The 27076-nt window shown below is 41.5% G+C and overlaps 1 protein-coding gene across 3 annotated transcripts in view; it reads left to right on the top strand.

The window, feature by feature from the left end:
- phka1a (phosphorylase kinase, alpha 1a (muscle)) overlaps positions 1-27076 on the top strand; it is a 158345-nt gene that overhangs the window by 61096 nt on the left and 70173 nt on the right. For all 3 annotated transcript variants that reach the window (XM_063060651.1, XM_063060650.1, XM_063060649.1), the window contains exons 10-13: positions 8166-8288; positions 10198-10293; positions 13801-13908; positions 17851-17929. In XM_063060651.1, the coding sequence (XP_062916721.1) occupies positions 8166-8288; positions 10198-10293; positions 13801-13908; positions 17851-17929 (406 nt within the window). The remainder of the gene's footprint in view (positions 1-8165; positions 8289-10197; positions 10294-13800; positions 13909-17850; positions 17930-27076) is intronic.

Genomic DNA, 27076 nt, shown 5'->3' with positions numbered 1-27076 from the left:
TATCCACTGATGTCTACTATAAGCCTACTGACTCTCACAGCTATCTGGACTATTCCTCTTCTCACCCTGTCTCTTGCAAAAACGCCATCCCCTTCTTGCAATTCCTCCGTTTCCGCCGCATCTGCTCTCAGGATGAGGCTTTTCATTCTAGGACGAGGGAGATGTCTTCATTTTTTAAAGAAAGGGGCTTCCCTTCCTCCACTATCAACTCTGCTCTTAAACGCATCTCCCCCATTTCACGTACATCTGCTCTCACTCCATCCTCCCGCCACCCCACTAGGAATAGGGTTCCCCTGGTCCTCACCTACCACCCCACCAGCCTCCAGGTCCAACATATTATTCTTCGTAACTTCCGCCACCTCCAACGGGATCCCACCACTAAGCACATCTTTCCCTCCCCCCCCACTCTGCCTTCCGCAGGGATCGCTCCCTACGCAACTCCCTTGTCCATTCGTCCCCCCCATCCCTCCCCACTGATCTCCCTCCTGGCACTTATCCGTGTAAGCAGAACAAGTGCTACATATGCCCTTACACTTCCTCCCTTACCACCATTCAGGGCCCCAAACAGTCCTTCCAGGTGAGGCAACACTTCACCTGTGAGTCGACTGGGGTGATATACTGCGTCCGGTGCTCCCGATGTGGCCTTTTATATATTGGCGAGACCCGACGCAGACTGGGAGACCGCTTTGCTGAACATCTACGCTCTGTCCGCCAGAGAAAGCAGGATCTCCCAGTGGCCACACATTTTAATTCCACATCCCATTCCCATTCTGACATGTCTATCCACGGCCTCCTCTACTGTAAAGATGAAGCCACACTCAGGTTGGAGGAACAACACCTTATATTCCGTCTGGGTAGCCTCCAACCTGATGGTATGAACATCGACTTCTCTAACTTCCGCTAAGGCCCCACCTCCCCCTCATACCCCATCTGTTACTTATTTTTATGCACACATTCTTTCTCTCACTCTCCTTTTTCTCCCTCTGTCCCTCTGAATATACCTCTTGCCCATCCTCTGGGTCCCCCCCCCCTTGTCTTTCTTCCCGGACCTCCCGTCCCATGATCCTCTCGTATCCCCTTTTGCCTATCACCTGTCCAGCTCTTGGCTCCATCCCTCCCCCTCCTGTCTTCTCCTATCATTTTGGATCTCCCCCTCCCCCTCCCACTTTCAAATCCCTTACTCACTCTTCCTTCAGTTAGTCCTGACGAAGGGTCTCGGCCTGAAACATGGACTGCACCTCTTCCTACAAATGCTGCCTGGCCTGCTGCGTTCACCAGCAACTTTGATGTGTGTAGCTCTCTCCTTCTGTTACTCTCTCTCCCGTCCCTTCATTACACATCTCCAAATGCTGCTCTATTGTTTTCCTTATCTCTCTCTCTCCTGAAGACAGGTGGCAGACCAACTGCTGATCCCACTGGTGCCAGCACAGGACAGCTACATCTTAATCTATGTGTATTCTTGTCACATTATGCATTAGCCATGTAAACCGAAGTGGGCTGGGCACGCATCCCTATGGGATGCCGGTGCTAGGCATGATGGAGATAGAGATGTCACTGCCAACATGGACTGACTGAGGCCTTTCTGTCAAGAAATCTAAGATCCATTTATAGAGACTATAAGACTTAAGAGCAGAATTAAGCAAATCTGGCTCATCGAGTCTGCTCCGCTATTTCATCAGTGTTGATCCCTCCAAATCCCATTCTCCTGCCTTCTCCTCATAAACTTTGATGCCCTGACTAATGAAGAACGTATCAACCTCTGCTTTAAATATACTCAATGACAGCCTCCACAGCCATCTGTGGCAACAGATTCTACTGATTCACTACCCTCTGACTAAAGAAATGCCTCCTCATCCCTGTTCTAAATGGATATCCCTCTATTCTGAGGTATTGCCTAAGGTACTAAACACACCCATCCTATCTATCTCGGTCTTTCAGTATTCAAGAGGTTTCAATGAGATCCCCCCTCATTCTTCTCAATTCCACTGAGTACAGGCCCAAAGCCGTCAAATGCTCCTCACATGTTAACCCTTTAAGAGGTGTGCAGAATCATTCTCATAAACCTCTTCTGGACCCTCTCCAATGTGAGCACATCTTTTCTTAGATAAGGGGTCCAAAACTGCTCAGAATTCTCCATGTACAGTCTGAACAATGCTTTTTAAAGCCTGAGCGAGCCTTGCTCTTGTATTCGAGTCCTCTCAAAATGAATGCTAACATTGCATTCGCCTTCCTTACCACCGACTAAACCTGCAAGTTAACCTTTAGGGAATCCTGCACAAGGACACCCAAGTCCCTTTACACCTCTGATTTTTTTGAATTTTTTCCGTTTAGAAAATAGTCCTTGCCTTTAATCCTTGCCAAAGTGCATGACCGTACACTTCCCTACACTATATTCCGTCTGCCACTTCTTTGCCTATTTTCCCATTTTTCTAAGTTATCTCCCTGCTTTCTCAACATTACTTGCCCCTCCTCCTACCTTCGTATCGTCAGCATATTTGGCCATAAAGCCATCGTGGAAATCATTGCCATATACCATATAAAGAAGCAGTCCCAACACTGACCCCTACAGAACACCACTAGTCACAAGCAGTCAAACAAAAAAGCCCCCTTTATTCCCACTCTTTGCCTCCTGCCAGTCAGCCATTCTCTTATCCATTCTAGTATCTTTCCATGTAATGTCATGGACTCTTGTTAAACAGTTATGCAGCACCTTATTGAATACCTTCTGAAAATCCAAATAAACAACATCCACTGCCTCTTCTCTATTTATCCTGCCTGTTATTTCCTCAAAGAATTCCAACAGGTTTGTCAGGCAAGATTTTCCCTTAAGGAAATCATGCTGACTTTGGCCTATTTTATCATGTGCCTCCAAGTACCCCGAAACCTCATCCCTAATAATGGACTTCAACATCTTCCCAGCCACTGAAGTCAGGCTAACTGGCCTATAATTTCCTTTCTCTGCCTCACTCCTTTCTTAAAGAGTTCCTTAAGAAAGGAAAACTTAATTGAACTTCACTTAACCCATCACTGAATGTTCCCACAACCTATAGACTCATTTTTCAAGGACTGTTCGTCTCATGTTCTTGATATTTATTGCTTATTTATTAATTTTTATAGTTCTTATTATTTTACCTTGTTCTTATTATTTCTTTTTTTTTCTTTTTGTATTTGTACAGTTTGTCTTTTGCACACTGGTTGTCTAACCTGTTGGTGCGGTGTTACATTAATTTTATTATGATTATTAGATTTATTGGGTATGCCCACAAGAAAATGAATATCAGGGTTATACATGGTGACATTGAACTTTTCCTTTTTTGCTGTATTGGACATTTTGTCAGCCACGGTTGTTTCATCCGCCCTTTGGAATACTTCTTCATTTTTGAGATGTATCTATCCTGCATTTTCTGAAATGCACCCAGAAACTCCAGCCATTGTTCTGCTATCATCCCTGCTAGTGTCTCCTTCCATTTAACTTTAGCCAGTTCCCCTCTTATGCCTCTGTAATTCCCTTTACTCCACTGATGCATTTGACTTTATCTCCTCCCTCTTAAACTGCAGGATGAATTTTATCATATTATCACAAACACAAGAAAATCATTTTTGTCCTGATGAAGAGTCTAGGCCTGAAATGTCGAATGTTTACTCTTTTCCATTATTGCTGTCTGACCTGCTGAGTTCCTCCAGCATTTTGTATGTGTTGCTTTGGATTTCCAGTGTTTGTGATACTACTGATACTACTACTGCTACGTCTCTTCGTCAGGGTAGGCATCCCTCAAATCTTAAATCTTCCCTTCAACAGGAGTTCAGTGATACACTCTCTCACTACTCCCCCTCTGTGATCTATGCTGCCCTCTGACTCTTCGACCATGTGCTCACTCAGATCCGCTACCACAGCCATGTTGTATTCTTTCTGAGAACTTGTCTTCACTGCCATCTTGTGCCACATGGCTTCCAGACCTGTTTTCATGCTTCTCAGGTTCGGACCCACAGAGGACCCCAGGTACTCGTATTCAATTGACTGCTTCTCCTGCTGTCGGTCCTGCTGAAGGGTCTCGACATGAAACATTGACTGTTTACTCTTTCCCACAGGTGCTGTCTGTTCTGTCGAGTTCCTCCAGCATCTTGTGTGTATTGTTCTATCATATTATGGTCCCTCCATCCTCAGAGTTCTTTTACTTTAAGCTCCCTAATCAAATTTGGTTCATTACCCAATACCTAATCCAGATTTGGATATCACCTAGTTGATGATCTCAGGGCAAGGCTGCTGTATCAGAGGCAGATCTCAATTATCTGTTACATTGAGATTTGGTTAACAGTGAACATGCTGAATGAAGATATCCAACCAGCAGGTTTTACGATTTTCCGAATGGATCGAACCTCGAATTCTGGTAAGAAAATAGGTGGCCATGTATGCTTTTTAGTCAATTCTCATTGGTGCACAGACATTAGGGTTATGTCAACTTCTTGTTCCCCTGATTTAGAACAACTAGTGATTAAATGTAGTGTTTTGAGAGGCTGGTGTTGAAGCAGATCAGCTCCTGTCTGAATGGCAACTTGGATCCGCTCTAATTTGCCTACTGAAGCAACAGTTCTGCAGCAGATACTATCTCGTTGGCTCTTCGCACAACTCTGGAACATCTGGACAGCAAAGATGCATAAATCAGGATGCTCTTTATTGACTACATCTCAGCATGTAATACCATCATCCCCACAAAACTAATCAGTAAACTCCAAGACCAGGACCTCAATACCCCCTTGTGCAATTGGATCCTGGATTTCCTCACTTGTAGACCCCAGTCAGTTCGGATTGGCAAAACATGAGTCTTTGGAGGTTTGGCATGCCATCGAAAACCTTGGAAAACTTCTATAGGTGAGTGGTGGAAAGTGTGCTGACTGGCTGCATTACAGCCTGGTATGGGAACACCAGTGCTTTTGAGCGGAAAATCCTACAAAAGGTCGTGTTTTTGGCTCGGTACATCATGGGTAAAACCCTCCTAACCATTGAGAGCATCTATGTGAAATGTTTCCGTAGAAAAGCAGCATCCATCATCAAAGATCCTCACCACCCAGGCAATGCTCTTGTTGCTGCCATCAGGTAGAAGGTACAGGTGCCTCAGGACTCGCACCACCAGGTCCAGGAACAGTTACCACCCCTCAATAGACTCTTGAACAAAAGGGGACAACTGCACTCATTTAAGGACTCGGTTATATTGTTATTTCATGCATATTTTGCAATTTATTTATATCTGTATTTGCACCGTTTGTTTAGTTTACAGTCCCTGATGTTTATAGTTTACGGATCCTGTGTACAGTTACTGTTCTGTAGATTTGCAAAGTATGTCTGCAGAAAAAGAATCTCAGGGTTGTATTTGGTAACTTGCATGTAGTCTGATGAAAAATGTTACTTTAAACTTTGAACTGAGGGATGATTGAATTAAATGCTGAGCTGAAAGTGATAAACAGCATCCTGGTGTATGAGGCACCATTTTCCATGTGGGACAGGACAGAGTGGAGTGCAGAGGCTATGGCATCATCATTGGGCCGATTTGAGTGATAAGCGAACTGGAAAGGGTCCAATGTAGCAAGAAGATGGGGTTTAATGTGATCCGTAAACAGTCACTCAAAGCAGTTCATTTTCATTGAGGTCAGTGCCACTAAATGGTAGTCATTGAGGCAGATTACTGTCGTACTCTTGGCCACCAAGATGGTGGCTGTCTTGAAGCCTGCGGGGACAGTGGACTAGTCTAGAGAGATGTTGGAAGGTGTTTGTTGGAACCTCTGTAAGTGGGTTGCACGGTTCCCTCAGCACATGAATAGTTATGTTATCAGGCATCACAGTAGCTTTATGTCGGTTGACCCTGGCTAAGATCTTCCTCACATCAGCTGTGGTCAGAGTACCTGCTTCCTCACTGGCACATCGTTGTGTGCATCAAAACAAGCATGAAATACATTCAGATTATCAGGAAGAGAGGCACCACTGTCGTTAACACTCAGAGCGGACTTGTAGTCTGTTATGGTCTTCTGTCTTGCCGCCTACACCTTGTGTCTCCAGTGTTGTAGAAATGCTGCGCACTTTCTGTGGATAATCCTGTTTTGCCTTCCTGATGGCACGGGAAAGCACAGCTCTCGCTGACCTGAGTGCTGTCTTATCCCCAATCTGAAGTCAGCTTCCATGTCTCTCAGTCTTGATACTAATACCTTTTTTTTAATGCACCAAATTTAAACAATGGTGAAATAATATGGATGGTAAAATCTGAAATTAAGAAACAGCTAGTGCAGTGTTTGTGGCTAAAGATTGTTGACTCTCATTTCATTAAACCAGATTTGTTTTCTTAAATTGAGCTAGAATTGCAGTTATGGGTAGTGTATGTCGAGACAGAAGGGCTATATTTATCATAAGTCATTTACATAGCGTTAAAGGCAAAATCTTAAAGAAATAAGCAATTTAAGTTAAGGAACAAATTGTTTGGTTGCATTGTTTCTGAGCATAGTTGGCCACATACCCAATCCAGTCAGCTGGAGGGTAACCTCAGGGGATGAGACAAATAGTCCAAAAGTAGTTTACAGGCAAGTCAATGACCACTTGATTATAAAAGACCTGTTAACTATTTTGAGTTTTGTTCCACAACCAAAATGTAGTTTACAACTTAGTTTGCCTCACATGGCAAGACAGAGATGTTAGTACACAATGTCAAGTTAGTACAGAGCTGTCAAGAGAAAGGGTAATTAGATTAGGATGGAGAGCTGTTATTGAAGCATCATTTTAAAGTGTAATTTGGCCTATTTTTACTATTGTACTTTCATGCCCAAATTTCTTTGCAGACTAGACTGAGAAGTTTGGAGGTAGAACATACAAGGTAAATGGGAGGGCACTGAGGAGTGCAGTAGAACAGAGGGATCTGGGAATGCAGATACAAAATTCCCTAAAAGTGGCATCACAGGTAGATAGGGTCGTAAAGACAGTTTTTGGTACATTGGCCTTTATAAATCAAAGTGTTGAGTATAAGAGTTGGAATGTTATGGTGAGGTTTTATAAGGCACTGGTGAGGCTGAATTTGGAGTATTGTGTGCAGTTTTGGTCACCAAATTACAGGAAGGATATTAATAAGGTTGAAAGAGTGCAGAGAAGGTTTACAAGGATGTTGCTGGGACTTGAGAAACTGAGTCACAGAGAAAGGTTGAATAGGTTAGGACTTTATTCCTTGGAGCATAGACGAATGAGGGGAGATTTGATAGAGGTATATAAAATTATGATGGGTATAGATAGAGTGAATGCAAGCAGGCTTTTTCCACTGAGGCTTGGGGTGAAAAAAACCAGAGGACATGGGTTAAGGGTGAAGGGGGAGAAGTTTAAAGGGAACATGGGGGGGGGCGCTTCTTCACACAGAGAGCGGTGGGAGTGTGGAATGAGCTGCCAGATGAAGTGGTAAATGTGGGCTCACTTTTAACGTTTAAGATAAACTTGGACAGGTACATGGATGAGAGGTGTATGGAGGGATATGGTCCAGGTGCAGGTCAGTGGGACTAGGCAGAAAAATCGTTCGGCACAGCCAAGAAGGGCCGAAAGGCCTGTTCTGTGCTGTAATGTTCTATGGTTCTAAATGAGGCAATGTGCCTGAAATGACGTTTTCTTTTAATTTGAGGAAGTTTTATATTTCTTATTTCTATTATAAATTTGAGTGAAGAAAATTTTAATAGGGCAAATAATAACAAAATTTACATGTGATTTTAAAAACGTCTAGATTTGTGTATTCCATAATTCCTTTATGTTTCTTGGGTTGGTTTGTAGTCTGGTCTGAATCCAATGATAATTGATAATTGGCCATAAGTTAAAGTTCTTTTAGCACCTATCATCTAGCAGCCTTCCTTGAGAATTCTACTCACTAACTGCTAACTACCACCTATTCCTCCAATAGCCAACTTGATCCTCCTGTACAGTTTTTTTTAACAATTTAAGAAAGGTGAGATTCTTTTTAATTTAGTGACTTGAATGAACCTTCATTTTACTATTCTCATGCATTACAATGTTGCCTTGTCACCAGCTATTAAGGAAGGAGCAACTGGCCTCCACTTTGTATCTTGCTTGACGTATCCAATGTCTTTTTATTATTTGCACAAAATTCTTCCTCTTTCTATTTAGCTATAGTAGTTTATTATGCCTTTAGGATCCCTCCAGACTTTATTATGAAAATGCAGAACTGAAGTTGTTTGAGAACCTAGAATGCGAATGGCCATTGTTCTGGACGTACCTGATACTCGATGCACTGTTCAATAAGAACACAGAGCAGGTAAGAATATGTGAGATATTTATATCCAAACAAAAAGAGGTTAAATTTAGCACTGTATCTACATTCTTAATTAGCTAACGAGTTACTGGTGCAGTAAATGCTTATTTTTATTAAAATTTGATGTCAGCTAATATGAACTGGCAAAAAATTATTGTGTGAAGAGAGTCCACCTGGTTTAAAGTTGACATGCTTAGCTCCAAATCAAAGGATTTTACAATTAAGCTCCACTCTAGAAATATCAGCACATAATTTTCACTGAATTCATCTCTGAACTGAGGGAATATTGCTGTGCTGCAGCAAGCAGAGAAATATTGAACTAGGGTCACCCTTTGCACTCTCAAATAGATCTATTTTCCCATGGTATTATTTGAATAACCTTCCTGCTATCCCAACAATAACTTATCACCAAAACATCTCCAAAAAAGTAATCTAATTGCTGCTTGTATGACCTAACGCTACATTAATCGATTATAAACCGCCTGCAGCAGCTTTCTGTTTACAGAAATAGCAATTAGAAATATTTCCTCAATTCATGAGTGTGCTATATAATTCAATGTAACCATTTTCTTTCCAATTATCTCTCGTAGTGGCTCTGCAATTCATTAATTTGAGCATTACAGTGGAATTTAGCAGCACTGTGTCCAATCATTGTTGCACATGATTGATAGCACTATCTGCTTATTCTGTATACCTACACCATGTGTGACACGATGATTGTGCTACCATCCCAAGGATGGCATGAACCTTGCTATAATTGTGCCCATGATTGAGCAATAAATCGAAGCAAAACCAGCCCAAAGGGAACTATTTTGAGCCGAAGGTATATTTCCACCTTATTGTTGCCCTATTCCTAACCCACTCCCCCACTCCCCCGCTCCTGCCAATACACTATAAACACACACAAAGCACTGGAAGGACCCAGAAGCTCTGGCAGCTTTTATGGAAAGGAATAAACAGTCAATAATTCAGGCCGAGATTCTTCATCAGGACTGGAAAGAAAGGGAGAAAAAGCCAGAATAAGAAGGTAAGGAGAGAGGAAAGAGTACAAGCTGCCGGGTAATGGGTGGAGCCAAGGGTGGCAGGGTTTTCCAGTGGCCAACCGTTTTAATTCCACTCCACATCCCCATTCTGATGTGTCGGTCAATGGCCCCCTTTACTGCCATGGTGAGGTCACTCTGATTGGAGGATCAACCGCTCATATTCAGTCTGGATAACCTCTAACCTGATGGCATGAATAATGATTTTTGTAACTTCAGATAATTTCTCCCCCCGCCCCCATCTCTCTTTTTCCATTTCCATTATGGCTCACCTCTTAACACTGTTCACCTGCTAATCACCTCCCTCCCAATGCCCATCCTTTGTTTCTCCCATTGTCCACTCTCCTCTCCAATGAGATTCTTTCTTCTTCAGCCCTTCACCAGCTTTTTACTCCATTCCCTCTCATCCACACACTCACCTACCTCCTCACCCAGCTTCACCTATCACTTGCCATCTTTTACCCCCCCTTTCTTTTTCAGTCCTGATAAAGGGTCTCAGCTCATAACCTTGACTGCTTATCCCCTCCATAGATGCTTCCTGACCTACTGAGTTCCTTCAGTATTTCGTGTGTGTTACACTAGATTTCCAGCCTCTGCGGAATCTTTTGTATATACAATACACTATAAATTATACGTTATATACAAATACAGAATTATTATATCAAATAATTATATTTTTGATAAAGCTGTATTTGCAAAAAGCTAGTGTACTATTTCTGGATGTCATATTTTGCCTCATTTTAGACACAGAACGAAGGGGTCTGCTGCATCTTTATTTCTGCTAGGCTTTCTTTAGGATAAGTCTTAAGGTCTTAAGCTGTTGTTGAACATTTGTGACTGAGTTATTCAGATAGTTTTCTTCCTGTTTATAGGTTGAAGAATACAGGGAAGCTCTGAATAGAATTCTTGTTATGCGCCCAGGTGGTGTCAATTTATTACCAGAACTTTATGCTGTTCCAGCTGATAAGGTAATTTTAAAATACTTTCCAGTAGGTATAGGGTATGTGCAGAATAAATACTTTCAGACTGATTCTTCTGCAAATCTGTTGACACTATGAATACCTTAGTAACAACATGGCTTAGAAATATTATTCTCACCGTTGTTATTTTTGTCTGAGCATTATTTCTGTATGACGTAGTATCTTGCAACTTAATATTTTCAGTGCGAATACTACAATAAGTTAGAGTGTGGGGAAGTGGTCCATGGAAGACCATAAGAGTAGCATTAAGTCATTTGGCCCATCGAGTCTGCTCCACCATTCGATTATGGCTGAGTTATTTTCCCCTTAAAACCCATTCTCCCTTCCTCTCCTTGTAACCTTTCATTGCCTTACTAATTAAGAACCTATCAACTTCCACTTTAAATATACCCAATAACATGGCATCCAAAGCCATCCGTGGTAATTCCACTGATTACCACCCTCTGGTGAAAGGTTTTCCTCCTCACCTCTCTTTTAAAGGAATGTCTTTCTGTTCTGAGGCTGTGTCTTCATGTCCTAGCCTCTCCTACTATCTGAGAGATATATAGTGCTTCAAAACATATTTATTTTGCTGTACATTTCTCACATGATATATTAGCAAGGCAGTGGATGCCGCTACCATTTTAACTGTTTGGTGAAAATCAGCGATATCAAGATACTCTGCAAATATTATGCTTCTTGCCAGATCACCTACCAATATATTGCTGCATAAACAGCTGACAAGACATCACTTCATTGAACTATTCTGGGTTTCAGTTCCACATCCTCTGACCCTCATGTTTGCCATTCCTTAGTGTTTTCTATATCCTTATCAAAGCTTCTCGTAACTCGCTGGATGTTTTTCCAGCCAAGGAAATAGTTCCATAATACTCTGAGTGAGAAATTAGTGGAATACCTGTGGAGGAGAGAGAGGAAGCTTTTGCAATTCCTTGGTGTACTTGAGCAAGATTCTATTTTAATCCAGCTGCCATGTGGATTTAAGCATTTGTTGTTCTCAAATGGAAAACAGGATATGAAACCTAACTCGAATGTGCCAAACAATTTTGCTTTGAAAACATGATCAACATCATGTCTTAGGTAGAAGTACAATGCTAGTCTATTATTGTGCGTGGAGATTAAGTTTATTCATGATTTAGTTTCATGCCATCAGAAAAGACTTTCATTTTCCTAAAATGAAAAGGTCATACAGAAAGGACTGTGGAAATTTCCAGGTCCATGGTGATCTCTTCTCATAAGTATTACTATATTTAATGATTTCTTCCCTGGTATTTCAACAAATACATTCCTCAAATTGTTGCTGAGTTCCGATCCAAGTCAGCTGTTAACAAATTAAATTGGGATTTCCTATTTCAATCTCACTTGTGAATAATTTAGCTTTGGGAGGACTTTTTACAGAATGATGTTGTACCCTTGCTTGACGTCCTTTCTGAATTCTATGGACTCTCTAGCATACCTTGCCCTTATTGACATGCTTCTAGCTCTTGTCTTGATATCATTTTTCTAAATTAGCTAATCTTATAATTTCATAATGCTCTGCCTTCTACAGGCCGCATGAATTCCAAGTCTATAACTTCTTTACTGGGGAGTTTTTTGACTTCCTTTTCTTTCAGGATTTCCAATCTGTGAATAGCATTTTTAAAAGGGAACAAGCTTGTAGAATGAAACCTATTCTAATTTCCTTATTTTGACCATAACACTTAGGAGCAGAATTACACCAGGCGGCCCATCAAGCCTGCTCTGCCATTCCATCATGGCTGATTTATTATCCCTCTCAACCCCATTCTTCTGCCTTCGCACTGTAACCTTTGACACCCTTACTAATCAAGAACCCCTCAACCTGCATTTTATGTACATCCAGTGACATAGTCTCCACAGCCATCTGTAGCAATGAATTCCAATAATTCACCACCCTCTGGCTAAAGAAATTCTTTCTTATCTCTGTCTAAAGGGATGTCCCTCTGTTCTGAGGCTGTGTCCTCTGGTCCTGACTCCCCCATTATGTGAAACATTCTCTCTGCATCCACTCTGTCTCGGTCCTTCAATATTCGACATGCTTTAATGAGATTCCCCTCATTCTTCTAAACTCCAGCGAGTACAGATCCAGAGCCATGAAACGCACCTCATGTGTAAACCTTTTCATCCCTGGGCTCATTCTTGTGAATCTTCTCTGGAAGCTCTTCAATGTCAGGAGCCTGAAACTGCTCACACTACTCCAAGTGCAGGCTGGCCAATCCTTTATAAAGCCTCAGTGTCCTTAATTTTTAATTGTTGGATTCCAGCATAATATATTTAAATAAACTGTAAATTTAATTTAATTTAGCCACTCAACTTAGTTCATCAAGTAAACAGTAAGTCTGTTAATTTCTGAATATTAATATACCAATTTCATTGTTGTTTGTCAGCTTGCATGTGATTTTTTTTGTGAAATCAATTTTCACTCTTAATGAAGAGACCAAATTAATTAAATAAATACATACAGTACTTAGTACATGGCCAAGTTAGTTTATTTTTATGTTTAAACTTTAGATGATTTGGGCAAATGTGAAGGATAATTTCCTAAAACAGGTATTCTCCAACTTACAAGGATTCAGGTTACAAACAGAAACCTGCCGTAACCAAGGGAGGCTGTGCAATTGAATTTGATTCTAATTTCAATACCACATTTGCCCCAGTTTGTACTTGCAATAAAGAAGTATCTGAGTATTTTTAAAATTAGTTGTTTCTTTTTGTGTACATCTGATTTCGCATTGTTTTTAATAGACATTGAGTGGTGTCTGAAATTTTATTGGAGTATCTATTAAACTTTTTCATTATTCACATAACATGAAAAAATATTTCAGCCAAATATTTTAATTACTTGGGTGGACTCTTACTAATTTCTGTAATAAATGTACACTCATTTGAATTTCTTCTTAAATATTATCTTCTCTGTTTGTATTTTATTTAGACCATAAAACCATAAGACATACCCCATTCAATCATGGCTAATCCTTTTTTTTTCCCTCCGCAGCCCCACTCCCTGTAACCTTTGATGCCGTGACTAATCAAGAACCTATCAAGCTTTGCTTTAAGTACACTCAATGACCTGGCCTCCACAGCAGCCTGTGGTAATAAATTCCACAAATTCACCACCCTCTGGTGAAAGAAATTTCTCTGTATCTCTGTTTTAAATGGATGCCCCTCCATCCCGAGGCTGTGCCCTCTTGTCCTAGACTCCCCCACCATGGGAAACATCATTTCCACATCAAGTCTGTTTAGGCCGTTTAGCATGCTTTGTTATCCTTTTTGCTAAAAAAAAAACAAAATGCCATTTTTGTATTGATTGCCAGATGAAGTTTCAGATGATGCTCTATCTTTTTTCCTTGGTTTAAAAACAGTCTTAGTCTTGAGTACCATCTTGACTTTGTCTTATTTCAATGCCTGCGTATAATGCCCGCAGAGATTTATTGAAGAAGGAAATGCTTTAAAATTAATTATTTCACATTTTGTTTCCAGATGGATGAAGAGTACCATAATCCTCACACTGTCTCAAGAGTTCACATGGGAAAGCTGCCACATATGTGGGGACAATCCTTGTATATACTAGGATGTCTTGTTGCAGAGGTAAGTGTCGCAATTATAAAATATTGCTATATTTAAAAGTTACAATTTCCTCCAATTAAATACTTCAAAATTATGTATTGAAGCTTCATATCTATCAATCCATTCTATTGTGTAATGTAATTGTACAGTCCCAAGGATTTTTCTTTCACCTTGCCAATCATACAGTTAATTACACAAGCACACACAACTATTTTGCATTCTTATTTCTTGTATGGTAGAACTTTTGTGTTTCTTCACCCATGCAGATCTTTTGTGGATTTGTTTTCCCTAATCAAGTTGCAACAAAATATTTCCCCCTTATTTTTTAAATTTTACTTGTTTTGTTCTTAATTGTATTTGATTTGATTACCATTTCATCTCTCTACCTTGTTAAACATGCTTTTTCATTTCTCTGACATCTCCCTTCCTACATGCTTACTTAATGCCTGTTATGCTACTGACATTTAGGTCAGCAATAAAGGTCCTCCATCTCTGTTTGATCTTGGTCACCTTCTGTATTCTGCCCCAGATCCTTATTTCTACCTCTATGGTATGGCACCAAGTTTTTTTTGATCTCCTACTTCTCCTTCACCCTTCTGGGTCCAGTGAAGTGCTGACTTGATGACAGAGTTGGCCTCTCATCTCATTTGGTGCCCAATCCATCTCCAGTGTTTCCTCCCAATGATTGTGGCTGTGTCCTCTTTTACTGAAGGAGTAGGGCGTGGTTGGAGCTCTTTCTTGGCCAGAAAATATGGAGGATCTTCTGGAGACCCGTGATGTGAAATGATGACCTCTTGGCAAGGTTGCTTTCTGTCACATGCCGGCACTATGACCTGTACTAGAGTGTGGTTGGTTAGATGCTGTACACAGTTGATCCTCGTATTGCTCATTGATCTGAAGGTGTGTCTAGCTTTGCTGAGTCTGCACTGGATGTTGCTCTTGGTCCCACCATCCTGCGGAATGACGCTGCCCAGGTAGATGAATCCAGCAGTGATGGGTAAGTCGGCACAATATATATTGACGAGAGGAAGAGATTCTATATTGAGGGTCATGGTCTCAGTCTTTCTCTTGCATGTGCTGGTGTGTATGTGTAGGAATGTGAGGTCATCCACAAAGTCAAGGTTTTCTAAAGTAGAAAACGGAGTCCACCTAATGCCTCTTTGCTTATCTTTCATTGTTTGCCTCATAACTCAGTCAATCACCAGGTTAAACAATATCACTGACATCTCACAGTCTTGCCTGACCCCTCTCTTGACTTTAAAGCTCAAATTGCATCCTCAACTATGCAGGTGAAATTAGCATAGAAACGCTGGATAAGCTGGACAATTTTGAAAGTGATCCCTTATGATCTGAGAATTCACCAGAGGCTCTCCCTGTCAATGCTATCAAAAGTTTTTTCAGTGTCCACAAAACGTACGTACAGTTGTCTCTGCCACTCTGTGCACTGCTGTATGATGTTATGCACTGTGAAGATCTGGACAACACAGCCTCTGTTCTTCCTGAAGCCAGCTTGCTGCTTCCTCAACCATACATCAACAGCATCTGTAATCTGTTGGACAATGACTTTGACAAGAATTTTGCTGGGCAATGATAAATGTGTGATGCCACACCAGTTGTTGCAATCACTTAGCACTTCTTTCTTGGGAATCTTAACAATAACTCCCTTTGTCCGATCATTGGGGACTTGTCCCTGTTCCCAGATTATAGTAGTGTAGGATGGTTGCTGCAACTTTTGGTACAGCTTTGAACAGTTCAGCATTTGAACTTTTGTATATATTTCCCTGATCACCTTGATTGGTTTCTGCTTCGGCCTCCACTGCAAGGTCCTTCATGCAGACTCTCTTATCTTTTCTTACAAGTCTCTTCACTTTCTTATTAGCTTCAGTATATGTTGGGTGAAGTTTCACCTTAATTTATGTTGACTTTGCTTCTAACACTTTTCTTCTTAATTTTCCATCTTTCTTCTAAAGCTGACCATGTCTCCTGCTGTATATATTCTTTGTTTTTTATTTCCTGCTTTGTATCCTAGACAAGTCTCGCTGCTCTCCTTGAAGAATGATGCAACTTATTACTACTTTTTATTGATCTTATCTCCTGATACATCCTCATCAAGGTCTTGCAAGGCCTGAAATCTGTTCTTAAGGTGAATGGTGAAGGCAGCTATCACACTGATGTCCTTGAACTTCTCAAAATCAAAATGTCTTTATACATTATGGTCCCAATGCTTCTCAGCTTGAGTTTTGTCACTGCTACAACAAGGTGGTGATCACCTCCTGCATCTGCTCCTCTTTTTCATCTTTACATCCTACAAGGATCATTTCCTCGTACAATTGATCATCAAGTGGTCAGTTTGATTCTTGTGGGGTCCATTGGGTAAGCACCATGACAGTGTGGAAACAGAGTCCCTCCTATGACTAGATTATTCATGGCATAAAAATTCCGGTAGTCTTTCACCATTATTATTCATTGTTCCACATCCATGCACGCCCATGATCCTAGAAAAGTGTGAGTTATTAGTTCCTGTATAAATTGGCTTTTAAATCTCCCATAATGAAGATTATTCCATGGCATGGTGTTCACCCTACCTTCGATTGCAGGTGTTCATCGAAGACATTCTTTTCTTAAGTGTCTCTGTTATTGGTTGGAGCACAGCACTGGATCACAGTTGTGTTCACTTGTTTCCTTTTCAGCCTGTTGCTCCTCAGCCTCCTGTTGACTGATTTTCATTCGTTCCTACAGTACTGTGCAAAAGTCTTAGGCACATTTATGGAGCTCGGGTGTCTCAGGCTTTTGCACAGTATTTGACAATGGGGAGTGGAGAGCGAGTTTCTAGATCTGGTGGGAGCAAACTTTGCTGGGACTGGTGAGGATGGAGTACAGTAGATGTGGGACAGGTGGCAAAGGAGGAGTGCTGGGCTACAGGGTGGCGCAGATGGAGACTCACCCAGCCCTGAGGCACCAGGCAAGGACATTTGATTCAAACAGTTGGCTAATTAATTATTACAGAATGTCTCTCTGATGCTTCCTCCTCTCTCCACTCTCCCTGCTGTTTTCCCACTCTTAGTCCACAGTAGAGACTAAGGATCAGATTTATGAACACCCATATATGTTTTGAAATTTGTGGTTTTTTGCAGCAGCAGTACAGTACAATACATAAAATTACTACAGCACTGTGGGGTAGAAAGGTCTTGGGCACCCTAGCTATAGTATCTGTCTGTCTATCTATCTATCTAAAATATATATATAAAAAACTATCTATACATAAATACTCCTGGCTATGATTTTTACCAGCTTTCTTTAATTTAATAATTTATGGGATATGGGTGAGTCTTGGCAAGAACACATGTATTCTAATCGTGAATGGAGAAGGGATGTTAGGCCACAAAGAATGCCTGTAATTGTCTTGGTGAAGGTCCTCCCTGACGGTTCTGGAGTGTTCATAGAATTAGGTACAGCGGCTGTGGTTAACTGAACACATCATTGGCCTTGATGTTTCTGTTACTGATCATAGCTCACTTTATAAATAATGTTTTGAATGTATGTAGTTAGATAAACTATATTTGAGCCTGTTGGGTGCTTTCATTAGTTACTATAAAAACAAATATGAGGTTTTGTTTTTCTGTCTGACTGTTAGCATGCATTTTTTTTGGAATCTGAATAGCATAAAAGACCCTCTTTCTGTCTGGGACGTCACTAAACTCTGCATGTATAATACATTAAACTAGGGTGTCCAGTCGGAAAGTGGAATAGTAACATATAAAATGACTTCCTACTCTACCATTCTCCAGTTATAATATCCCCACTTCTGCTTCAGCTGAGCTCGGGTCTTAATACAGATAGAAATTTACAATTAAAGCCTTTCAGGCATGTTTGACTTGGCTACACACTGTCACTAAGGGAGAAATTTATTTCAGTTTGTGAAATCTGCAACCTGTGTCTTAATGTAAAATGTGTTTCCTCCAGGGTTTTCTTGCTACTGGTGAAATTGATCCTTTGAACAGAAGATTCTCAACTGTTCCGAGACCAGATGTCGTAGTACAAGGTGTGTGCATTGCATTGGCTTCTACTTAATTCATCATTATGACAGTTTTCTTACCAGGAATCTGATTCCAAGTTTACTACAAATCAGCTAGATAAATTATGTGCTGTTCAGCGCTGATAGCCAACAATTAGAAAGTGGGAATTTTCCTTATATGTACTGTACATATATTGAGTCTGAAGTTCACTTTCTATAAATATAATCTGTATAATGATTACCCGATCTATTCTAAATAAGAAAAATAATGGAAGCAACATCAACAATACTAATGTTCTGCTCCAGTTCCTCTTAACATCATACCACGTTCCAGCATGAATAAGACTACTCCATTGCTGAGGTATGCAAACCTGGTGTGTGACCTTGCCTTAGCATCAAAGTGACCCAATTAATTTGAATTGGAGCACAAAACTGCAGATGCCAGAAATGTGAAAAATTACAGTGAAATTGAAGTTAGGCAAATGAAGGGAACAATTCTCTATGAACTGCAGTTTAATGACTGACTTACTTAGTCCATGTCGACTGTACTCTTTTCCATGGCTGCTGCCTGGCCTGCTGAGTTCCTCCACATATTGTGTGTGTTGCTCAGATTACCAGCATCTGCAGATTTTCTCTTGTTTGCATCAACATGTGAAAATACTGTTTAAGAACTCAGAGTATGTCACTTACTTTGGAGCTCTTTAGAAGATCACATATTGATGGGTGGGACAATGGACAAGAGGTAAAAGGCCATGCAATGAATTCACAGGATTACATTTAATCTGAGTCAGCAGCTTTATCAGTTGTAGCTGTGGAGATCATAGGAGCTGATGACATTCCAGTCATATTATTCAAGTAACCAAAATACTTGGTCGGTCGGGAGGAGAAGATGGCAGCTTGCAGCAGCCACTCCGGTGGTGATATCTGCTATTTGTCAAGTAGGGTGCCATGCACATTCCTGATTTGATGAAGACAGACGTGAGAGCACGAAGGAACATCTGAAGAAGCTTCTGAAATGCCTGCTTCGCTGCTGCTGCTACTGTGTGGTCCAGAATCTCTGGAGGAGAAGGCCCCGAGTCCTGGGCTTTGCTTGTTGCTCAGTGGCCGTGGCAGGGTTGAAGCACTCAGCAGAGGATGGTACTCAGAGAGGCTGTACTGGAGGGGCTGGTCAGAGGCTCGAAGTTTTCGGACAGACTCAGAGTCAGCTGAGGTCGGGTGCTTGCAATGCATCGGCAAGTTGTCGGCGCTTGGAGGTTCATGGCAGGGAGAGTTTCTCCCTTCTACTGTCTGCATGACATGATGCATTGATCGGGACTTTGAGACTTTTTTTACCGTGCCCATGGTCTGCTCTTTATCAAATTACGGTATTGCTTTGCATTGTTGTAACTATCTGTTATAATTATGTGGTTTTGTCAGTTTGTCTTGGTTTGTCCTGTTTTTTTTTGTGATATCATTCTGGAGGAACGTTGTATCATTTTTTAATGCATGCATTTCTAAATGACAATAAACGAGGACTGAGTGTCCTCATAATCTAATCTAATCTATCATCACTAAAGCAGCTTACTTGTGCAATACAAAGGGTTAAAGAAAAGAGTGAAACAGGGTCTGTAAGGAATTGAATTCCAAAGTTTAAAATAAATGTGTTATCAAACTACATATATGTCATCATATACTAACCTGAGGTTGATTTTCTTGTGGGCATTCACAGTCCCAACTTATCGATGCAGTTATAAAGAAGGCAAGACAGCGACTATACTTCATTGGGAGTTTGAAGAGATTTGGTATGTCAGCAAATAAACGCAAAAACTTCTATAGGTGTACTTTTCAACATAATTGTATAAGGCCTAAGAGTGTTGTAAAAGCAAGCCTGAAGGCTTTGTGTGTCAGTGCAAGGAGCATTCGTAACAAGGTGGATGAATTAAAAGTGCAGATTGTTATTAATGAATATGATATAGTTGGGATCACAGAGACATGGCTCCAGGGTGACCAAGGATGGGAGCTCAACATTCAGGGATATTCAATATTCAGGAGGGATAGACATGAACAAAAAGGAGGTGGGGTAGCATTGCTGGTTAGAGAGGAGATTAACGCAATAGAAAGGAAGGACATTAGCCGGGAGGATGTGGAATCGATATGGATAGAGCTGGATAAGACTAAGGGGCAGAAACCGCTGGTGGAAGTTGTGTACAGGCCACCTAACAGTAGTAGTGAGGTTGGGGATGGCATTACACAGGAAATTAGAAATGCGTGCAATAGAGGAACAGCAGTTATAATGGGTGACTTCAATCTACATATAGATTGGGTGAACCAAATTGGTAAGGGTGCTGAGGAAGAGGATTTCTTGGAATGTATGCGGCATGGTTTTCTGAACCAACATGTTGAGGAACCAACTAGAGAGTAGGCCATTCTAGACTGGGTATTGAGCAGAATGGCAGGCAGTGATTAGTGGGGTACCGCAAGGCACAGTGCTGGGACCCCAGTTGTTTACAATGTATATTAATGACTTAGGCGAGGGAATTAAATGCAGCATCTCCAAGTTTGCGGATGACACGAAGCTGGGCGGCAGTGTTAGCTGTGAAGAGGATGCTAAGAGGATGCAGGGTGACTTGGATAGGTTAGGTGAGTGGGCAAATTCATGGCAGATGCAATTTAATGTGGATAAATGTGAGGTTATCCACTTTGGTGGCAAGAACAGGAAAACAGATTATTATTTGAATGGTGGCCGATTAGGAAAAGGGGAGGTGCAATGAGACCTGAGTGTCATTATACACCAGTCATTGAAAGTGGGCATGCAGGTACAGCAGGCGGTGAAAAAGGCGAATGGTATGCTGGCATTCATAGCAAGAGGATTCAAGTACAGGAGCAGGGAGTTACTACTGCAGTTGTACAAGGCCTTGGTGAGACCAGGGAATCGGTCTGAAATGTCGACTGTACCTCTTCCTAGAGATGCTGCCTGGTCTGCTGCATTCACCAGCAACTTTGATGTGTGTTGCTGGAGTATTGTGTGCAGTTTTGGTCCCCTAATCTGAGGAAAGGCATTCTTGCTGTGGAGGGAGTACAAAGACGGTTCACCAGGTTGATTCCTGGGATGGCATGACTTTCATATGATGAAAGACTAGATCGACTAGGCTTATACACGCCGGAATTTAGAAGATTGATGGGGGAATCTTATTGAAACGTATAAAATCCTAAAGGGATTGGACAAGTTAGATGCAGGAAGATTGTTCCCGATGTTGGGAAATCCAGAACGAGGGGTCACAGTTTGAGGATAAAGGGGAAGCCTTTTAGGACTGAGATGAGGAAAAACTTCTTCACACAGAGAGTGGTGAATCTGTGGAATTCTCTGCCACAGGAAACAGTTGAGGCCAGTTCATTGGCTATATTTAAGAGGGAGTTAGATATGGCCCTTGTGGCTAAAGGGATCGGGGGTATGGAGAGAAGGCAGGTACAGGGTTCTGAGTTGGATGATCAGCCATGATCATACTGAATGGCGGTGCAGGCTCGAAGTGCCAAATAGCCTACTCCTGCACCTATTTTCTATGTTTCTATTACCCATACTGGGGCACAGGCCATTGATAGCAGCTTACCAGAGTCGTCTGTCCCGGGCCAGTCTTTCAAATTGTCTGTTGGTGTAGCGCATCTTTGAAGATCCTCCCTCTCCCAGGTATAAGGTCTTTGGAGCTTCTGTTGGCATTTTTGTAGGACTTGGTTTTTATGCATTGGGGTTGCTAGCCCCATGCCCCACTCTCCTCCTTTCGTAGCCCTGCTTCAGATCCTTCACGGTAAATTTTTCTCAGAGGAAATCCAACAACAATAAGAAACTCTTTTCTTTAAGAGTTTCCTGGCTGTGTCTGTGGCCCAGTTGTCTTAACTATTTCATCATCTATCATCAGAGAATGTTTGCTGACAAATTCATTTTCAAGTGCTCCAATATTGAAACACTCCATACTTAGCTATGAAGTGAGAAAATAACAATGTGCAAGGACAGGATGATAACTGCCAAATAATATTCATGACCTGGCCAAGCTTGACAGCAATCAGCTCTGCTGAAATGGTGTTTTTTTTTCTTGTGCATTTTTCCTTTGTGCTTCTTGTCAGTTTTAATAGCTTGCTGTAAATCTGATTGGCCAACTTTTATTGCTCTTGAAGTCCTATTGTTCACTCAAGTCTGAGTATGCTTGTTGCACTTTATTTATGTAGGCTCTAGCACGAGAATAGCTAAATAGATTCCAGCAGTAGAATAACTAAGAAAATCATAAAATAGTCAAAGTCACAATACAATGAGCTTCTTGTTTAATGTATCATCCTGGTTTGTTTTAGTGCTTCTAGATAAATTACCTCTTCATTGAAGTGAATCTAGTTCTGAAATGTGCTTTGTTGGTGGAGATACCATATTTGATCTGAGACAATAAAGTTAGTTATGTCTGACATTTTAGGCAGGTATGAAGGACTGCACATTTTCAAAGATGAATAGGGAATTGCCCTGGTAACCTGAGAAACATCAATTTCTCAATACAGACATCTCTAATAAAGGTCATTAATGTCGTTGGATTTTGTTGCGTGTGTAGATTAGATATCCACATGGCTCCAAGACCTAGGCCTTAACACCTCCTTGTGCAACTTGACTGTTTGATTTCCTCACTTGCAGACCCCGGTCAGTTCAGATTGCCGGTAATACCTCCTCCCCAATCACCATTAGCACAGATGAACCACGAGGCTGTGTACTTGGCCTCCTGCCTTGCTCACTTTACACTTAAGACTGTGAGGCTAAGCACGACTCCAATGTCATGTTTAAGTTTGCTGACAACACCACTACTGTTGGCTGAATCAAAGGTGGTGATGAATTAGCATATAGGAGGGAGATTCAAAGTCTGGCTGAGTGGTTCCTCAACATCAGCCTCTCATTCAATGTCAGCGAGACCAAGGAGCTGATTATTGACTTACAGAAGGAGGAAACTGGAGGTCCATGAGCCAATTCTCATTGGAGGATCAGAGTTGGAGAAGTTAGTAACTTCAAATCTCTTGGGGTTTATCACTTCAGAGGATCTGTCCTGTGCCCTGCACATAACAAAGAAAGCGTGGCAACGACTCTACTTTTTCCAGAAGTTTACGAAATTCAGAATGTCATCTAAAACTTTGACAGACTTCTATAGATGTGCAGTGGAGAGTATACTGACTGGTTGCATCACATTCTGGTATGGAAACATCAGCCTTGAATGGGAAAGCCTACGAAAAGTAGTGGATACAGCCCAGTCCATCATGAGAAGGCGCTCCCCACGATTGAGCACACCTACAAGGAGCAGTGTTACAAGAAAGCAGCATCCATCATCAAGGACCCCAGGCAATGCTCTCTTCTCATTTCTGCCGTCAGGAAGGCGGTATGGGGCCTTAGATCTGTACACCACCAGGTTCAGGAACAGTTATTATCCCTCAACCATCAGGCTGTTGAACCAGAAGAGATTACTTCACTCAACTTCACTTACTCCTATTCTGAACTATTCTCACAATCTTTGAACTCGCTTTCAAGAACTATTCATCCCATGTTCTTGATATTTATTCCTTATTTATTCTTATTATTTTGGGGTTATTTTTTGTATTTGTACAGTTTGTTGTCTTTTGTACATTGTTTTTTTTTGTCTGGCTTGATGTGTGCGGGTTTTAGAAACGTAGAAAACCTACAGTACAGTACAGGCCCTTTGGCCCACAATGCTGTGCCAAACATGTACTTACTTTAGAAGTTACCTAAGGTTCCCATAGCCCTCAAATTTTCTAAGCTCCATGTACCCATCCAGGGCTCTCTTAAAAGACCCTGTCGTATCCGACTCCACCACTGTCGCCAGCAGCCCATTCCATGCACTCACCACTCTCTGCGTAAAAAAAAAACAACTTACACCTGCCATCTCCTCTGTACCTACTTCCAAGCACCTTAAAACTGTGCCCTCTCATGTTAGCCATTTCAGCCCTGGGAAAAAGCCTCTGACTATCCACACGATCAATGCCTCTCATCATCTTCTACACCTCTATCAGGTCACCTTTCATCCTCTACCGCTCCAAGGAGAAAAGGCTGAGTTCACTCAACCTGTTTTCATAAGGCGTGATCCCCAATCCAGGCAACATCCTTGTAAATCTCCTCTGCACCCTTTCTATAGTTTCCATATCCTTCCTGTAGTAAGGTGACCAGAACTGAGCACAGTACTTCAGGTGGAGTCTGACCAGGGTCATATATAGCTGTAACATTGCCTGTCGGCTCTTAAACTCATTCCCAGGATTGATGAAGGCCAATGCACCGTATGCCGCCTTAACCACACAGTCAACCTGCTCAGCAGCTTTGAGTGTCCTATGGACTCGGACCCCAAGATCCCTCTGATCCTCCATACCGCCAAGAGTCTTACCATTAATACTACATTCTACCATCATATTTGACCTACCAAAATGAACCACCTCACACTTACCTGGGTTGAACTCCATCTGCCACTTCTCAGCCCAGTTTTGCATCCTATCTATGTCCCACTGTAACCTCTGACAGCCCTCCACACTATCCACAACACCCCCAACTTTTGTGTCATCAGCAAATTTACTAACCCATCTCTCCACTTCCTCATCCAGATCATTTATAAAAATCATGAAGAGAAGGGGTCCCAGAACAGATCCCTGAGGCACACACTGCTCACTGACCTCCATGCAGAATATGACCCATCTACAACCAATCTTTGCCTTCTGTGGGCAAGCCAATTCTGGATCCACAAAGCAATGTCTCCTTGGATCCCATGCCTCCTTACTTTCTCAATAAGCCTTGCATGGGGTACCTTATCAAATGCCTTGCTGAAATCCATATACACTACATTTACTGCTCTACCTTCATCAATGTGTTTAGTCACATCCTCAGAAAATTCAATCAGGCTCGTAAGGCACGACCTGCCTTTGACAGAGCCATGCTGACTATTTGTAATCATATTATGTCTCTCCAAATGTTCATAAATCCTGCCTCTCAGGATCTTTTCCATCAACTTACCAACCACTGAAGTAAGACTCACTGGTCTATAATTTCCTGGGCTATCTCTACTCCCTTTCTTGAATAAGGGAACAACATCCACAACCCTTCAATCCTCTTGATCCTCTCCTGTCCCATTGATGATGCAAAGATCATTGCCAGAGGCTCAGCAATCTCTTCTCTCGCCTCCCACAGTAGCCTGGGGTATATCTTGTCTGGTCCCGGAGACTTAACCAACTTGATGCTTTCGAAAAGCTTCAGCACTTCCTCTTTCTTAATGTCTATATGCTCAAGCTTTTCAATCCACTGTAAGTCATCCCTATGATCACCAACACACACAAAAAACGCTGATGAACGCAGTAGACCAGGCAGCATCTCTTCTTTCAGTTAGTCCTGATGAAGGATCCCAGCCCGAAACGTCGACTGTACCTCTTAGATTAGATTAGATTATGAGGACATGTAGTCCTCTTTTATTGTCATTTAGTAATGCATGCATTAAGAAATGATACATTGTTTCTCCAGAATGATATCACAAGAACACATGACAAACCGACTGAAAAACTGACAAAAAACACATAATTATAACATATAGTTACAACAGTGTAAAGCAATACCGTAATTTGATAAAGAACAGACCATGGCACGGGAAAAAGTCTCAAAGTCTCTCGAAAGTCCCATCATCTCGCGCAGATGGTGAACCTCCAGCGCCACAAACTTGCCGATGCAGCATCCTGGAAGCATCTGACCACAGTCTGACTCCGAGTTCATCCGAAAACTCCGAGCCTCCAACCAGCTCTCCGACACCGAGCACCGAGCACCATCTCTGCCAAGCGCTTCAACCCCGACCCTGGCAACAGGCAATAGGCAAAGCTGAGGATTCAAGTCCTCCCCCTCCGAAGATTCTCGATCGCACAGTAGCAGCGGCAGCGAAGCGGGCATTTCAGAAGTTTCTCCAGGTGTTCCTCTGTGCTTCTCACGGCTGTCTCCATCAAATCAGGATTGTGCACGGCCCCCTAGTTAACACATATCGATATCATTCAGAACGGCCGCACGCGCTGCGTTGCGTCGCCATCTTCTCCTCCTATAGATGCTGCCTGGCCTGCTGTGTTCACAAGCATTTTTTGTGTGTGTTGCTTGAATTTCCAGCATCTGCAGATTTCCTTGTGTCTGCACCTATAATCGCCAAGATCCTTTTCCGTAGTGAATACTGAAGCAAAGTATTCATTAAGTACCTCTGCTATCTCCTCCAGTTTCATACACACTTTTCTAATGTCACAATTGATTGGTCCTTTTCTCTCATGCCTTATCCTCTTGCTGTTCATATACTTGTAGAATGCTCACCAAGGCCTTCTCATGGTTCCTTCTGGCTCTCCTAATTTCATTCTTAAACTCCTTCCTACTAGCCTTATAATCTTCTAGATCTCTATCATTACCTAGTTTTTTGAACCTTTTGTAAGCTTTTCTTTTCTTCTTGACTAGATTTTCAACAGCCTTTGTACACCACGGTTACTGTACCCTACCATCCTTTCCCTTTCTCACTGGAACATACCTATGCGGAATGCCACACAAATATTCCGAGCATTTGCCACATATCTGCCATACATTTCCCTGAGAACATCATTTATTAATTCTTCAGTGTTTCTTTGTATCTACTGTGTCTGTCCATGAGAAAATGTATCTTAGGATTATATTTGTTGACATTTATGTACTTTGATAATAAATCTACTTTGAACAAGAAATAAACAGGCTTAATTGGTTTAAAGTTCTTTAAGATGTTTTGAGGATATAATATTTATTGGATGCATGCCAGTTTAAAAAAAATTACTTTGATCATATATTCTCTTCTCGAGGACAGAGGTCTCTTTTCATTTCGTTGAATACGTAGGAGAGAGCAGGGTCAAGGGTTGGTAATTTATGGCTAAATACTGTACCAAGAATCCTGAGAAAACTGAATTCAAAGGGATAAATCTCACTTAACCATCCTTCACTCCAGTGGCTTGACCTTAGAAAGTAGTTCAAATTATCATTGGCCCAAGGCATAACAGATCATCAGTAAACTGATTACATGGACAGTACAACTGTTCAGTGATAATTCCTTAGAATTCAACTTAATTCAAAACTCTTTTAATAATTAAACAACAAAATGTGCCTACAGCAGAATTTGAATTGTATCAAGACTTGAA

Source organism: Mobula hypostoma, chromosome 10 (assembly GCF_963921235.1).
Source record: "Mobula hypostoma chromosome 10, sMobHyp1.1, whole genome shotgun sequence".
Classification (NCBI taxonomy): Eukaryota; Metazoa; Chordata; class Chondrichthyes; order Myliobatiformes; family Myliobatidae; genus Mobula; species Mobula hypostoma.
This window is presented reverse-complemented; position numbering and strand designations above follow the sequence as displayed.